Source organism: Lotus japonicus, chromosome 2, assembly GCF_012489685.1.
Source record: "Lotus japonicus ecotype B-129 chromosome 2, LjGifu_v1.2".
Taxonomy (NCBI): Eukaryota; Viridiplantae; Streptophyta; class Magnoliopsida; order Fabales; family Fabaceae; genus Lotus; species Lotus japonicus.
The window spans coordinates 87381183-87397752 of NC_080042.1; the positions used below are offsets into that span (position 1 = coordinate 87381183).

The window sequence follows — 16570 nt, forward strand, 5'->3', positions numbered from 1 at the left end:
TACATTTTAGATGTCGCAAATAAGAAAAAAAACACACACATCCAATTCAATTTTATTATCTTTACCCCTATCACAATTAAATTTAAAATAAAAAACATTAACAAGAATCAGCCTGTGGAATTCTTTTGATTTCATTGAATTATCCAACCAAAACTGGAAATCTATAACTAACTAAAGCTAGAGGGTTTTCAGCACTGTTCATCAAAAGAAATCTGCAAGGGCCGGGTCAAGGGTCGGGTCTTGGAGCGGTTTTTCCGTGCCCTATGTAGAGATCCGAGACGTACCTCTAAGGTAGGCAGCATCTTCCCTGCAGATTGCAAATCTGCTGCAATCTTCCCCTCTTCCCCATTTGCCCCCCTCCTCCACAGATTGCCGTAGCTCCGACTCCGCTCCGCCGTCCGAAGACTGTTCCTGATCTTCTGTCATACTGGAACCACGCTGGATCGCCGCCGGAGGGTCTGCCGAGACAGCCGCCGAAGCTGCTCCTGAAGGTGACGGTTCTTGGAAGCCTCGGGCATGTGCAGGTTCTCATGAGGCCGGAATCCACCGTCGGCGAGCTGGTGGTGGCGCGGCAGTACGTGAAGGAAGCTTGCCGTCCAACGATGCCTCTGATTTCGACCTTCATTACTCGCAGTTTAGCCTAGAAAGTGAGGTTCCTGTTTCCCTTCACAATCTCTTGATCTTCATATGAAATCATGAATATAAATTCTGATGATCGTGAAATTGATCTGGTTGTTTTGTTTATCTATGAAGGTTTGCATAGGGAGGAGAAACTGGTAGAACTTGGGTCTAGGAACTTTTTCATGATGCTAAGATGCAGCTTTTGTTTATTTTTTTAGGTGCAAGATGCTAAGTTTGTGTTTGAGGCAAAGACTATTCTGAAAATGGAGCTTCTGGTTCTGTCCACACTCAAATGGAAGATGTATCCTGTGACTCCACTTTCATTTCTGGATCACATTATCAAAAGGCTTGGATTGAAAACCCACCTTCACTGGGAGTTTCTCAGGCGCTGTGAGCATCTTCTTCTGTCTGTGCTTTTAGGTAAAAACTTCAACTTTTTGAGATTTATAGCATTCTTAAATATTAAAACTTTAACTTTTTCGATCTGTTCAAAGAATCAACATAGACAAGGTCTTGATTTTGTTACCATTTGCTATGTGTGTTTTTGTTGAGCCTAGATTCAAGATTTGTTGGTGTTCTTCCTTCTGTGTTGGCCACTGCAACAATGCTGCATGTTATAGACCAGATTGAGAAGAGTGATGAGGTGGAATACAAAAAGCAGCTTCTGGGTGTTCTCAAAATTAACAAGGTTATTAGTAATGTTTGGATGTTCATGTGTTTGTTTAAGGAATATTTGTTTATTTTAGCACATTATTTGATTTAGTTAAGCATCTTAGATTAAATGTACATGAGTAGCATATCATTTGATTTAGCTAAGCAACTTAGATTAAATGCACATCATTAGCATATCATTTGATCTTAGTTAAGCATCTTAGATTAAACAATCACAAATTAAATGCAGATGATTATTAGCACATGATTTGATTTGATCTTAATTAGTTAGTCCTCTGCATTTTGACAGGGGAAAGTAGATGAATGCTATGATGCCATGCTTGAGCTTACTAATGCCAATGATTATGATGATAACAAGAAGGTTAATAAGCGCAAGGTAGAGGAAATAATCCCTGGTAGCCCAAGTGGCGTCATTGATGCTGCTTTTAACTCTGATGGTTCCAACGATTCGTGGACAGTGGGGTCATCATTGTTTTCATGTGCCCAAGGAAAAACATGCCGCTACCACCACCCCTGCCGCTGAAGGTGGTGGTGTGACGACGGCGTTTGCGTCAAATTGCTTTGAGGAAGGGGTGCTTTGATGGAGCGGCGGAATGAGAGGGAAAGCTCGCAAAGTTGGTTCTTTTCAGCCGTTTTTCTTCAATGTTCTGTAGCTGATTCTCTGTTCTTTCACAGGTTACAATTAGTTCTTACAATGTTTCATTCTAATTAAGATTGTGCACACAACATGTTCGATAGTTTGCTTTGCTGAAATTCAATTTGTCAACTGTGTTTTTTGTTTCCTTTCAGGGATCAGGAGATGAGGAGATGTCAAAGTTGCTTCATTCTCAGAAAAAGAAAATTAGACAAACAAAGAAAGACAGAAGTAAGAGCTAAGACTATATTGTACTAATTTCTATAGCTTCGTTTGAACTTGGTGCATGAAGGGTACTCATTCAGCCTATTGTTTTATTTTGTTTCACAAATTCAGTTGTATACTAAATGTGTTTCAATTTATCATATAGCAGTATTGATTTCATTAAAGGTCTGATTTGTTTTCCTGTTTATGCCAACATATTGGTCTTTTTTGTTTTATTTTTCAAATCTTGCATTAACATAATATTTTATCTGATTTGTTTTCAGATCTTCTTTTTCTTCATGTTCAGTCTCTTGAACAATAATTTATTACATTTACAAAGTTGCTCATTGAATTTTCATGCATCTTTATTTTTCCTTTTTACAAGAATCACTTATGCCAGTCAATCTTTTGGACCTGCAGATCTGATTCTTGCTTTGTCCTGGAAATGAGTCCGAGAGGTTCTTTTCATGAATCAACTTTGGCTTCCAGTGACGTGGAATTTCATAGTCCAACATTAAAAAATATCATGGAAACTAACAATGAAGTATTTCAAGAATCAAAACAGTGGGAGCAAGAAAGTAGATGTATCTCACAAAAACAAATGGAGTCTCTTGCTGGTGTTATGGATGAGGAGGTGATTGGCATCATAACAATGGAGGATGTTATGGAGGAACTATTACAGGTTATCATTGTGTTTTGTGCTATAGCTACAATTTTCTTAATTAAAAAAGTAAATGTTGATAATCTGATAATACTTCATTCCCACTCTTGACTATGGGATATGGGAGATATTCTTCTTTCTTTTGTTCACAATGCACTTTGTTCCGTTTAGGAAGAAAAAGTAAAAAGAAAGTGGGTTAAGATGACTTCTATTGAAAATTTGTTCTCATGGTAGTCATAAATGTTCACATACTGCCTACTGCCACAAAGCTTTTAAAGGAGTTCATAAAAAGACTGTCACATGAGACAAATCTATCTATAACTAACTAAAGCTAGAGGGTTTTGGGTACTGTTCATAAGAGGAAACCCGCAAGAGCCGGATCAAGGGTCGGGTCTTGGAGCGGTTTTTCCGATACCTATGCAGGAGGTCCGAAAACGGAAAACGGTAGCTGCAACGTACGGAGTATCTTCCCTGCAGATTGCAAATCTGTTGCAATCTTCCCCTCTTCCCCATTTGCCCCCCTTTCTCATCTTCTTTCTTTGTCAAATGCTTACCATGGCAGCTATAAAAACCATTGGCACCAGCCGAAGATATCCGCAGGTACAATTGCTGGATTCTCTTTCCAATTCCTCAAGATTTTGTACCCTAATTTACAATTGAGGAATGGGTGCTTTTGAAGGAGCGGCTGAGGGAGAAGAGGAATGAGAAGCATTGTTGAGAGAGGAGGTGGGTCTGTGGTGTGGTTGTTGTCGCGGAGGTCCTTGAACTCTGCCACTCCATCGTCGTTACCGTCCCTATCTCTCTCTGTATGGAGGATGATGAAATGAGTGGCGGAATTTCCCTTTCGTTGTTTGCAACAACAGAAAGACATGAGGCCCAACATGGATGAGGCGTGGAAATCTTGTGACAGATGAAATTGTGCTGCTGAAGAAGGTTCCTTCACCAGTAAAGCTGTTTTGGGGATCTTATTGCAGCCCTTCATGATCTGGTATAACAATTGCGATTTTTATTTTTTGTATGTGTGTTGTATTTTGATCTATTCCTTCACCGTCGCTGTCTCTCTCTGTATGTGTGTTGTATTTTGAAATCTCTAATCAAGTTTCTATGATGTATATAAGTATTTTACATCATTCAAGTTATTACTGCTAATTCTTCTTCATTTGTGTCTTTCCCAGATATTGTTTATAAAATGCTAGACTCATCCTATTTTTTATGGAATCTAAATATGTTGGATTTTACTTTGAACTTTCTTTGATATACCTTTTGGTTTATGCTAGACTCATCCTCATTTTTTATTCCCTCTGGACAATTATTTTATGAACTGTGGATGTTCAAAGTTGGGATTTGTACAATGCTATATTTCCCTGTTGTTATTCATTGTTGTTCAGTGTTGCAGCAATGATGAATGTTGTAACATTGGAGGATCACCTTGAAACTTTATTCAATGAGCTACACTGCTACACTTATGTGTCTTGGTGAACTAGGAATATATGATGTGTTGTTTCCACTTTTTTACTTATGCATTGTGGCTTTCAAAGTCTCCTTCAATGTGTCCTTTTGATTCTCATAATTTGCTTTTGGTGCCTCTCTGTTTTTAGGTTCTTGAAGGATCATCCAGAGTTCCTCTTTCACGATTCTCATTACAATACCAAAGTGAATAGCTGTATGAAATGGATATTTTAAATACGAATAGTATTGAATTTTCGTCACCTCTCTGGCAGGTACAATAAACTATGCAACTTTAAGACGAGATGAAACATTTGTTGTGGATCCTCCAATTACCCCCTGAATTTTGAAATGAATGCTTGACTGAGATCTATGTTTTGAGAGCTCCCAATCACAACACCACTTGAATGAGTTGTCTGTGTAAGACATTTTAATGTGTATTTGACTAAACTTTGCCATATGATATATCCTGATTTTTTTAAATGATGGGTTTTGAATCATTTCTTTCTTGATGGAATTTGATTATTTATAAAGTGTTAAAGAGTTTAGTCCATACACTCACTTTCCTTGAAAAGTGTTTTGCACTACCAAGAATGTTGCCTCAAGTTTTTATCATGTGCTTCTTTTTCAGATAGTTGACTGGTTTTCTGAACAAGGATGGTGTTTTTGTTTCAGTTAGCTAACTAACTTAGGACCATGAATGCTGGTGAGTGTCCTTATAACACTGAGACATTTTTTCTGGAGAGATTTTTGCAGGTAAAAGGATTTGGATATTTATTTCTGTGTGATTTATTAGCAGTTATGGTGTTTCTGGTTAGAGCAAAATGCTTGGACATTTAAAGGGAATATGCTGACCTTAGACCTGCTATGGACATATAGTTTTGTGGGATCTTTTTAGTGCCCAAAATAAGGAAATTCCAGTGTATCTTATCATGTAATGTATATATCAAAGACAACCTATGTACTCAGTTGTATGTCCTGACCATGGCTTATTACTGTATGTGTAGTCTTCCATGTCTTGAGACCGTAATTTAAATATTTAGGATGCACTTAGGGCTTTATGGAATGCTGCATTTCCTGAAGAAAAACTCCATGGCTTGATATCCGACCAGTGGAAGGAAATGGGTTGGCAAGGCAAGGATCCGTCAACAGATTTTAGGTAGATATTGTCCTCCTGGTTTTTCACTGCCAAATCTTTTCTTCATTCTTGCTAATTGCTTCTAATGATTTCTATTTGGATATATTTGGCAGGGGTGGTGGTTTTATATCATTGGAGAACTTTCTGTTCTTTTCTAGGAATTTCCCGGTACGATTTGTTCATTGGTTAGTTTACTCCTATCTGACATAGTTTAAAATGAACAGCTTTATACTATGTATGGCAGCTCGTGACTGGAGAAAGCAAATAGGCAATTGTATTAGTTTTCTTCCCAAATAAGGGGTCATTTAGATTCTAATATTAAAAGGACTTCTATAGATGGAGATGGGGATGGATCCTCTTATGTGAGATTTTCACTGGACACCTCGCCCCCTTATGCACAATTCAAATTTGTCACCCTTATGCACAATTAAAGTTTTAAAACTTTGATTTTTTAAGAAAATATGTTAGGATTAAGTATGAAACCAAATTCTCCTCGATCTTTATCCTCTTTTGTATTGGTTTGTTAGAATTTTTTGTGTGCTGAATCCATTTGTGTTAATAATTGTCATGCAAAAACACCCTTTGTTTTAGTGACTGCTAATTTATTTTTGTTCTTCTTTATTAGAATCTATATACCTACACTGTGATGTGCAAAAATCCACTTTTGTTGAACCCATCTCTATTTATGGTTCATGGTCTACAAAAATATGCTTTATGCTTATCAGAATGTTGTTTGTAAATTTTAAATATTGGTTCTCTCTTTATGAGACTAATAATTCTGGTGATTAAATCTTTTGCAGGAATTGAAGAGAAGTAGAAATTAGCATCAGCAAGAAGTAGCATGTTGAATTGAAGGAGATGGAACAAGCATCAGAAGAAGGAATTGAAGGAGGATTCGAAATTAGCATGAGCAAGAAGTAGCATGTGGAATTGAAGGAGATGGAAGTAGCATCACAAGAAGAAATTGAGCCGTTTTCGTTTGAGAGAATGGAAAAAATGAAGAAATGTGAGCCAAATATATATTTGTACTCATTTATCTTTATGTAAAAAACACAATTAATTGATCATTTTTTCCCTTATTTTGTATTAAAATCCCAATATCTGTACTTTGGAGCATTTTTTTCCAGCTCCCACAAACGGTTGCTTGATTTTAAATAAAAATGTATGCTTCATGAAATCTTACTCACAACTACTATGAACATTATTGTGACAGACTTATGAGCAATGAATGTCTGAATTTGACTCTTCTTTGAAAAGTCTATATACATGCTAATTATACCCCTTAACTAAACTTGCCTTGGCTTCTTGGCTTTTTGTGATTTAGCCATTTTGTCGTGTAAATGTGGGCTTATTAATCTCAATAGATCCTATTACTGCCTATTAGACCCACGATAATGGATTGATGAATAATAAATTTTCCTTTACAATACAACCACAAATTAAATTATTGCTTAATTGTATTACAACTAACATGTATATTATTGTTTAACTGTATAAATAAATTTAATTATATTTTGTGCTATATTTGATACAAATTTTTTATACGATGGAAAGATTTAACCTCCATGAGATGCACGGGTTAAGTATTTTTTTTTAATTTTTTTTAGCATATTCCTGCTGGTGTTGTTACTCACCATCTCCAGCATCGTTCTCAACCAGTAAACATGATATGGCCTCATGGGAACACAGAGGAATGGACAATCAAATGGGCCACAGACATGCCTCGGCAGGGTGTTTTTGGTGAAGACTGGTATCAATTCTGCAAGGCGCAGAGATTTCGTGCTGGGGATGAATTGCTCTTTTTTATAATGCCAGATAACGCTAACTTTAAAGTTGAATTCCATCGAACCTAAATTATGGTGTGCTGAAGTGTTCCATGTTGAAGTCATGCATTTTATTTTCAGTTCGTGTACTCAGTTTTGACCAGGTAGAGCTGGTTTTGCGTCTCCTTCAGACATCTTTGCCCGAATTTAAATATCAATTAAATCTAATTTTAAATTATATTGATAGATATTAATTAAATATTTTTTAGTTGGAGCATTGATTTAATTTTGTAGTCTTGCTCGATCAGGACCCTAGCTTTATTGCGAGCCAAAAACCTTTGCACAAGTAAGATAGCAGTCTACTTATGGCATCAGAACCACTAATGTTGCATCTCCCGATGAGAAGGAATCCAGGAAAGAGGATTAGACGATAGGGTTGGGTCGGATAGGACTTCTACCCACGTCGTATCGGACAACCTTAGCTATTGGACGAAAAGAGAGAGATACTTTCTACTAAACTCTTCCTTCTTTGACATATACAGCCGGATTAGGCTTAATAATAAATAGTTAATTGATCCTACTACATTATCTTTATTTTTTTTTGGTTACTACATTATCTTTATTTAGTCAAATTTAAAAAATAAATAATATAAATATATGTGGTATGGTAGGATCCGAGTAATAATAAAATAAGGAATCATGGTTGGATTAAATTAATCATAATTTTTTCAACGAAATCAATAATTTAGAGCCCGGGGTATAATCACTAGTCATCCACCATTTCATATATCACAATGACAAAGACCTAAAAAGACAACTATTCTTTAAAAAATAAAAAACTTGTTTCTGCTGCACAACTTCAGCATCCACACCACATCGTTATGGGCCTAAATAATTTGATTGGTCAGGCCGGTTCACAAAACACGACAAGAACAAACCCACCCAACATAGGGACAAAACAACATGCGTAAGGATCAACTGAATCCAAAAAAGAGATCCTAATCCTATGAGATACACCTCATGGAGTAAGTTGTGACCGGTGAATCCATCGCCGGAGCTCCGCCGTAAACCCTGGCGTGATCACTCTCCAAGCCGTAATCCATCATCGGCCGGTACTCCAAATCCTCATCATGATCAAACACAAACTCCGGAACCTCCACCTCGTTCCTCCGTACACTCTCCCACAGATAATCAACCCTGCTCACGTACCTCAACTTCCCGTACAACCTGCCACACCCAATCAAAACCCCAACATTAACAATTAAATTCAAAAACTAATTAATTATAAAATTCAGTAATAATGAATTTAAACACCCACATTTCCGATCCACGTTAAATTCAACGTTTCAAAATTCAAGGATACACTTAAATCAATTATAAAATTCAGTGATAAACTTAAATTACCAACATTTCCGATCCACGTTAAATTCAATGTTGCCAAATCAATTCAAGGATAAACTTAAATTGTGGCGTAAGACACGTTGCTTGCAAGATAATTTTTTTTTTTATTTATTTTTTTGTTTATGAAATGTTCGCCGGAGAGAAAATTGTGCATACCCGGCGTTGAAGAGGAAGCGGCCGAAGGTGGCGAGGAAGAGGCGAGACTGGAGGCCAGGGTGAATGAAATAGACGGCTTCCAGATTCTCCTTGACGTTGGCCGGGATCGCGTCGTAGATAGATCGGAGAGCGGAGATTCCGGGGAAATTCTCGCTCCGGTGAACGTCGGTGTGAACGTACAGCACCGAGAATTTCTTCTTCACAAGCTTCGGGAAAATCCTCTCCTCTAGGTACTTCTTCAGAACGTCAACACTCACCAGGCGCGCTGAATCGTCCAAAAAAAAAAACACGATTCAACAAAAATGATTGACGAATTTGCAAAATCAGAGAGAGGATTGAAGAGTTTACCAGGGAAGAATTTTCCGATAATGCGGAGGATCTTGCGGCCTTGTTTGTCTCTGCCTTTGATCTTGAAAACCTCCAATTTGTCGAGTAACTCTTCCTGTTCAAATTGAGATATTGAATTTGAAGGATTCATTTGATTGATTTGTGAGGAAACAGAGAGAAAGAGATTGAGATTGAGAGAGGGAAACGAGTTTTGGGGGAGAAATAATATAATAATGAAAAAGAAAAAAGGAAATAAAATTGGGGATGCGTGGTCAGAGGGAATATTCGAAGCATCTTCTTTTTTTTAAGAGGTTAGGGTGGGACCCGCGAGGGTGAGGCGATCGTAGCCGTACGTTTGGTGATGGTGGAGATTTGGTTTGTGGATAGTCGACGTTGTTGAATTGGATTGGGTCGTGAGAGTAGGAAACCGCGGTCGCGATCGCGATCGCGGGTTTGTCTGCGCGCGACCAATTATTGGATACGAATGATTTTATCTTTTTGGCGGAATCAATTCAACGGGATTTAAGGACACTATTAAAACTAGCTTATCTCTTTGGGTCCAAGAAAATTAAGGGCCCGTTTGGTGCGACGTATAGTATAAGGCCTGATAGTATAAGACCTGATAGTATTAGGCCTGATAGTATAAGCCCTGATAACTTTCTTATACTATCCAGCGTTTGGTCATACTCTGTATAATTTACAATATCATTTAAATTAATGCAATTTTATGTTTAGTGAAATATTGAATAATGATATAATAAAAATCAAATATGGAGGTGATTATAACGGTGGTGGCGGTGGTGATGGAAGTGGTGGTAGGTTGGTGGTGGTGGTGGCAATGGTGGTAGATTGGTGTTGGTGGCGGTGGTGGTGACAGTGGAGATAAGTTGGTGGTGGTGGTGGCAGCGATGGTGGTTGTGGTGGTGGCGATGATAGGGTGGTGATGGTGGTGGTAAGGCGGTGGCGGCTGCGGTAGGTGGCGGCTATGGTGGAGGGTGGACGCAATGGTGGTGGTGGTGGTGATAGGGTGGTGGTTGTGGTGTCGGTGGTGGCGACGATTATGGTGGTGGTGGTGTCGGTGGTGACGGTAGGGCGGTGGTGGCGACGGTGGCAGCGATGGTGGTTGTGGTGTTGGCGACGATAGTGTGGTGGTGGTGATAAGGCGGTGGCGGCTGCAGTAGCGCGGCGACGACAGTGGAGGGTGGAGGCAATGGTGGTGGTGGTGGCGATAGGGTGGCGATTGTGGTGTCGGTGGTGGCGACATTATGGTGGTGGTGGCGATAGGGTGGTGGTTGTGGTGTCGGTGGTGGTGGCGGCAACACCGGTGGTGGCGGCGGCGGTGGTGGCAGCGATGGTGGTTGTGGTGTTGGCGACGATAGGGTGGCGGTGGCGGCTGCAGTAGCGTGGCGGCAACGGTGGAGGGTGGAGGCAATAGTGATAGTGGTGGCGATAGGGTGGTGGTTGTGGTGTCGGTGGCGGCAATAGAGTGGTGGCGGCGATTATGGTGGTGGTGGCGATATGGTGGTGGTTGTGGTGTCGGTGGTGGCGGTAGGGCGGCGGTGGTGGTGGTGACGGTTGGGCGGCGGTGGTGATCGGGTGGTGGCGGCAACACCCGGTGGTGGTGCCAATGGTGGTGTAAGTTGGCAGCAATGGAGGTGGTAGTGATGGTGACTTATACGTCACAACCTTATCATGTCTTATCCATCACTCACATGATGGATTAAATAATACGTCATTTTAACGTATAAGGGGACTTTGATGGATAAGCTTATACAATACAATGTCATCACCAAACAATGGATAAACTCATAATGTATTGTATAAGCTTATACTATCATGCCTAATACGGCGTGCCAAACGAGCCCTAAAACAAAAACCTGGACTTGTTCTATTGGAGATTCAATCTGAATGGAATCATATGTTTTAGTAGTAGATAAGTTAGATCTTCACTAAAATAATTACACAAATTCAAATTTTGAGAAATACATGTTTTTGATGTAGCAAGTAGGGGAAAATTATTCTTAGGATGCGTTTGTTTCAAGATTTGGAAAGAGATTCCCGGGAATATGAAGGTTGGGAATGTACATTCCTGTGTTTGTTACAAGATTGTCAACTATGATTCCTGGGTATCAATCATTCCCGGAAATAAAATAACTTCCACAATTCTCATGATTTCCTTCATATTGATTCTCATGAAAAAGGTTGGGAATCTTACATTCCCAAGGGAAAGATGAATGTAACTTTTCACTTCTCCCACAATTTATCATTATTACCTCTATTTTTTAGTTTTTTTTTTAATTTTTAAATTAAGAAAATTTTAAAATGTTCCCAGGAATACAAAATACTTACCAAACACATTTATTAAATTTACCCAGGAATAATATACCCGGTAATCATATTCCTGGGAATAACATTCCGTCCCGGGAATGTGATCTCAAATCTTGAAACAAACGCCCCCTTAATTGTTGGTAAAAAATAAAACGACTGATTTGTAGCTCGGGCTGCAATAAGAGCCCGATGTCATTATGTTAATAAAAAATGGCTTGGATAAGAGGCTCGTGGGATTGACGGGAGGTGGGGGAGGTTATATTTCTGGGAGTGAATTTCAGTCACTATCTGAATGACTAAACAAATACCAGCTAACGAATTGAAGCCTAACCAATAACTAAAATTACTCTGCGTTGGATAATCTAGCAAATGTTGATTAAGTGTGGAGGATATAGGTTGTTTTAGAATATAGAGAGTCGTTGGCTACTTATTCCGCTAAATGTTAGGAGTAATAATTATGATTTTTTGAATTAAAGTTTGCAGTATTGTAAAAATAATCCTAAGGAAGTTGTTGGGAAATATGAGGTATGGATGGTGAGGTACAAGAAAAATTGCATTTTGCAGCGGCTTTCTAAGTTATTCACAATGATATTTTAAGCTCCAAAAAATAAATCTCGTTATGGTTTGGAAAATGTTGTAATTATGAGCGTCGCACGATCAATCTGCATCAGCTTCAACCAACCACCGGAATGACGGTCGAGGGACATGTAGCAATTTAATTTTTTTGGATGACTATATGTGTGTATCAATGCACTGATATGTATATGTTCTAGTGTTGTCTAAATGACTCGTAAGAAAATTTGAGTTAAATAATTCATCTATCGTCCAATCACATTGAAGATAAGTGAGTTATAATTTCTATATTTTATTTATTAATTTATTTATAAAAAATCATATTAGTCAATTGAGTTGTGAGTTAGTAACCCACATAAATCATTTATACAACCTCATACTATGTGTTTGGTGATTTTGGTAAACAAATAAAATAGAACTAGAAGCGGTTGTGAAATTCTTTGGTGAAATTAAAGACGAAAATTAAAGTTTAAGGACATAATTGCTTAAATAAAGTGTTGTAAACAAAATTGCAGGAAAACGAAAGTAATTAACTGAGAAAGAAACTTAATTGATTCGAGTAAAAAGTACAAAGCGTTGAATACAAAAGACGAAATCAAAGTCGAAAACATGGCTGGTTCAAACAATCACTTACTCAGTGGCAAACTTTAGTGGATCGTTGAGTCTCTTTGATTCGGATATGAAAGCGTTTTCGAGTGTTTCTTAGTGTTGTGGAAATTGCAAACCCCTTCACTCATATCTGATCTTCTATTTATAGGCTCCTTGCCTCAACTGCTTGCATTCTAGAAGCCACCCACGATCCAATCTGAATCCCCGCTCACTCTGCAACTACCCACGTTCTCCATTATCCCAAGTTATTAGTCTGTGATGTTGGTCATAACCGCTGGTCGAATTCTCCTTTTAAATGGACTTGTTGTAAAAAGCCACCTCTCGCCGTGGAGACAGTTTCTATATTAATCGACATATGCTTGTCGACAACCTTGTCATTTTACACTCAGTCATTTTCCTAGCTTTTCTTAAGCTGGTTATATAGCTACTCACTTCTCGTTTTGGTTTTTCATCCTTGTAAAATTTCAGGCCAACACTATGTTCCCCATTCCCAAAATAAAATTTATGGACTAGACACTCTCACATAATAACCAACATAAAATTTCGAACATTATTGATGATTGGCTTAATCCAGTTTTTGGTCCCCATCCTTTGTCATAAATATGGCTTTAGTCCCTCGCCGGAGCAAAGGTGGGGATTGGTCCCCAGTTTTTGGCAAAATAGTTGGCTTTGGTCCTTCCGGTCGGTTGGGTCAACGCCGGAGCTCCGCCAGCTGATGTGGCTCTTGCCACGTCAATTAATGAGCTTAGGTGGAATATTTATTTATTTTTTATTTAATTTAAAAAAAACTCAGATTAATCACCATCATTCAATCTTCATCTTCATCATCCTCAACTTCATCTTTTCTTTCCCAGAAACCCAATTTGAAACTTCCCCTAATTAAATTAAATTGATCTTCATCATCATTTCATCATCTTCATGAACATAACACAAGCACAAGCAACAACCACGCCCAGCTAGGAGAATCACAGCACCAACAGATACGCAAGAACAGAATCCATAGGCACCAGAAGCTCAGATCTGGTCCGCCCCAACCACCTTCTTAAACTCCCAAAAGCTCAGATCTGTCACCACCAAACTGATGCCTTCATCGCGCGAGGTTCAGATCGGCGCTTCAGGTCCTCAATCTCGTCCGTTACCACCACACCATCGTTCTCACTTCTCTGCATGGAAGCTAAAGTTTTGAGAAGATTTGCTGAGTATCATCCATCCACCGCAGCAAATAATACCCATTTACACAAAAACAACAAAGCCAACACCTTTCTTTGCCCCGTGTTCCTTTTGCTATAAAACTCCAGCCTTTACCCATACCTGCGTGGAGGAGGTGTATTTTGATGGTGACATCAGTTCTGGGTATTGCAAAAGGATTAAGTGAAGGAGGTTGGTGGTGCTTGATGAATATTCTTTGTGTAATATGGGTTAGAGTTATGATTTTGTGGCATTGGAGTTCTGGGTATTGCAAAAGGATTTTGTTGAATTTCATCTTTTTTAATGATTTTATTTAAATAATATATGAGGTTAATTAGGGACATAATTACTGGGGCTAATTTTTTTTAAATTTCAAAAAATAAATAAATAAAAATTCCACCTAAGCTCATTAAATGACATGGCAATGCCACATGAGCTTCCCGGAGCTCCGGCGTTGACCCTACCGGCCGGAAGGACCAAAGCCAACTATTTTGCCAAAAACTGGGGACCAATCCCCACCTTTACTCCGGCGATGGACTAAAGCCATATTTATGACAAAAGATGGGGACCAAAAACTGGATTAAGCATTGATGATTTGAAGTCCAAAACAAACCCAGATGGAATTCACTAAAATAACCTGGACTTTCTTCCTCCTTTATTTTCGGGTACAAATGCGGCTAAGCTCCAAAACAAAATAGAAACTACAAGAATATACCTACTATATGAGAAGCAAAAACATCAAATATATCACCTACTGCAATAAGCCTAAGCAAACTTTTTGAGAAAACATTGTTACTTGAAAAACCTTTTATGAGAGCTATATGTGTACTACAATTACAGATTGAACTTTGAAGCGAACAGATTTGGACAAGGCCAAAAAGGATTAGGATTCTTTAACTCAGAATTCTCTAAGTTGTAAGAAAAAACCTTGCCTCCTTGAGAGAGGTAGATGCAATTTCTTTCACAGCCATAATACTCTTGAGCTGACAGAGAGAAATTAGAGTCTCCACCCAAAATAAACATAAGATCACCTAAATTTTTCACCTTTACCCATGTACCACATTCTTCATTGAGCTTGTAAACTTCAACATCAGCCTTGTCCCCATCATAGTAAGTCCAGGGAATATACCTATTAACCACATAGAGACTTCCACCCGATTCCACCATGTGCTTCCGGTAACCGTAACCGTACCACAAACATAAGGATTGTGAAAACGGTATCAACTCCAAGGACGAAGGGTTCATCCAAAAAACAGTTCCCAGATTATCCATTACGTAAAGACGTCCCATGTGAAACATTATATCATGATAATGTGTCTTCTCATAATCCAAATCCATCTTGGACCACTTTTTTTCTCCAATCTTGTGAACACTTAATTCTCCATCCTTATCCAGAGCACACACAATTTGACCAGGGAACAACACCGTTTTACGAACCCTATTAATATTAGAGTTACAACTACATAGAGTAAATGCTTCAATCAACTCCACAGCTTGAAAGTTTGTCAAATTCAACACCCGCTCTCCTGACTCATACATGTTAGGGAAATCGTCCTTGATAGCGATGCGGGTGAAAGGATTTAAGAGATCAATTGGCATGGATTCCGATTCTCCCAGCATTATAATCCACCCTTTTGATGACGAAATAGAGGGGTCTTGATGTGGTAATGGTTCGAGACGATATATTTTGGTTTGAAGAAGGAAAGATTTGTCATCACTAAGAGGAATGTAAACTCGAGGAGTAAAAAGTGTATGGTGAGTGGAAGGGTGAGCGTAGCGCCATGTTTTGCAGACACTGCTAAACCGGTGAATGTCGAATGTAATAATGTCTTTGTTGACATGCCCGGCTATCACTGTCCACAACTCTGAGGGAAGATCTAACCATTCCACACTCTGTCCTTTTTCCATTACAACAGTACCATCATCAAATTCCACATCACTCAACTTCTCCACTTCCTCACTGCCACTCTTGTCTTCCCCCATGTCTCCCTTTCAATAAAACTCCCGGGGAATGGAATGGGAAGTAACAATGTATATGTTGTGGCTAAAATTAACGGTACTTGTCAATGACATGAGTAAATTTCTGACAAGTTAAAATAAATCTGAAAATATTTCATGGTATTCGATAGTAAATATCTGAATGCAATATATATAGATACGTTGCTCTAAATTATTGATACAAGATTTTGGATTACGATATTTTTTGAGATTATAGAATAGACTGTGATAAAAAAAAATGTGATATCAGATTAAGCTTAAAAAAGGTTGGATTTCAGATAGAATGTGGATTGCATTTGAAATTGATGCCTTGACCGTCATAAATTATGATAGGGTATCATCATATGATAAATTAGGATATAATATTAAGAGTTATGGCCATATTATAATTTTAAATTGTTAAATTTGATTAACGAAATTCTAGCATAGTTGACAGATAGCTGCCTTAATTATTTAGTTCAGAGTCCGACGGTAGAGCTTCAAACTAAGGCAAATAGTTGCATAATTACATTAATATTTTGAATTTAACTGAAATTAAAATAATATCAAAATATAAACAATTTTAGTAATAATATATTTTTAAATTTTAAGAGGATCTAATTTAAATTAAAAATAAAAAATCATTTTAACAAATAGTGTTTCATATTTAACTCAGCAAAATAATGTCAAAGTTCAAGCTCCTCTGAAAACAATATTTGTAAAGTCTAATATATTAGAGTCATAGACAGACTAACATTAGAACTCTTAGTGTAAGATGAGTTTCATGTTAACAACTAAAAAGTTAAGCAGAGTTTTTTCCCGTTGCTTTTTTTCTTTTAGCACTTTCTGCTTATATAGTTATAGTCTAACAT

At 38.1% G+C, this 16570-nt stretch overlaps 3 protein-coding genes and 1 pseudogene across 9 annotated transcripts; 2 read left to right on the top strand and 2 right to left on the bottom strand.

Moving 5' to 3' along the window:
* Positions 1–290: 290 nt before the first annotated feature.
* On the top strand, positions 291–2169 carry LOC130737193 (cyclin-D3-3-like; annotated as a pseudogene).
* A 2495-nt stretch (positions 2170–4664) lies between these two features.
* On the top strand, positions 4665–6553 carry LOC130740579 (uncharacterized). 7 transcript variants are annotated; one of them, XR_009020198.1, is made up of 4 exons: positions 4665–4944; positions 5035–5397; positions 5490–5544; positions 6177–6553. XR_009020198.1 is itself a non-coding variant. In XM_057593236.1 (4 exons), exons 1-4 carry the CDS (start codon positions 4935–4937, stop codon positions 6198–6200), a joined length of 255 nt encoding a protein of 84 aa, XP_057449219.1. In that variant the 5' UTR covers positions 4665–4934; the 3' UTR covers positions 6201–6553. The 7 variants fall into 7 exon arrangements, 2 of the variants coding, with proteins under 2 accessions (XP_057449219.1, XP_057449220.1); XR_009020199.1 differs by having other exon boundaries at positions 5038–5397; XR_009020202.1 differs by having other exon boundaries at positions 5282–5397.
* A 1344-nt stretch (positions 6554–7897) lies between these two features.
* On the bottom strand, positions 7898–9253 carry LOC130740580 (uncharacterized). The gene is made up of 3 exons (XM_057593238.1): positions 9045–9253; positions 8697–8961; positions 7898–8366 (listed from the first exon to the last, which is right to left on the bottom strand). The coding sequence occupies exons 1-3, from the start codon at positions 9172–9174 to the stop codon at positions 8144–8146; spliced, it is 618 nt and encodes a 205-aa protein (XP_057449221.1). The 5' UTR covers positions 9175–9253; the 3' UTR covers positions 7898–8143.
* Positions 9254–14453: 5200 nt separating this feature from the next.
* Positions 14454–15636, bottom strand: LOC130737194 (F-box protein At2g26160-like). Its single transcript, XM_057588952.1, has one exon. It carries the CDS (start codon positions 15627–15629, stop codon positions 14556–14558), a length of 1074 nt encoding a protein of 357 aa, XP_057444935.1. The 5' UTR covers positions 15630–15636; the 3' UTR covers positions 14454–14555.
* Between the last annotated feature and the right edge of the window lie 934 nt (positions 15637–16570).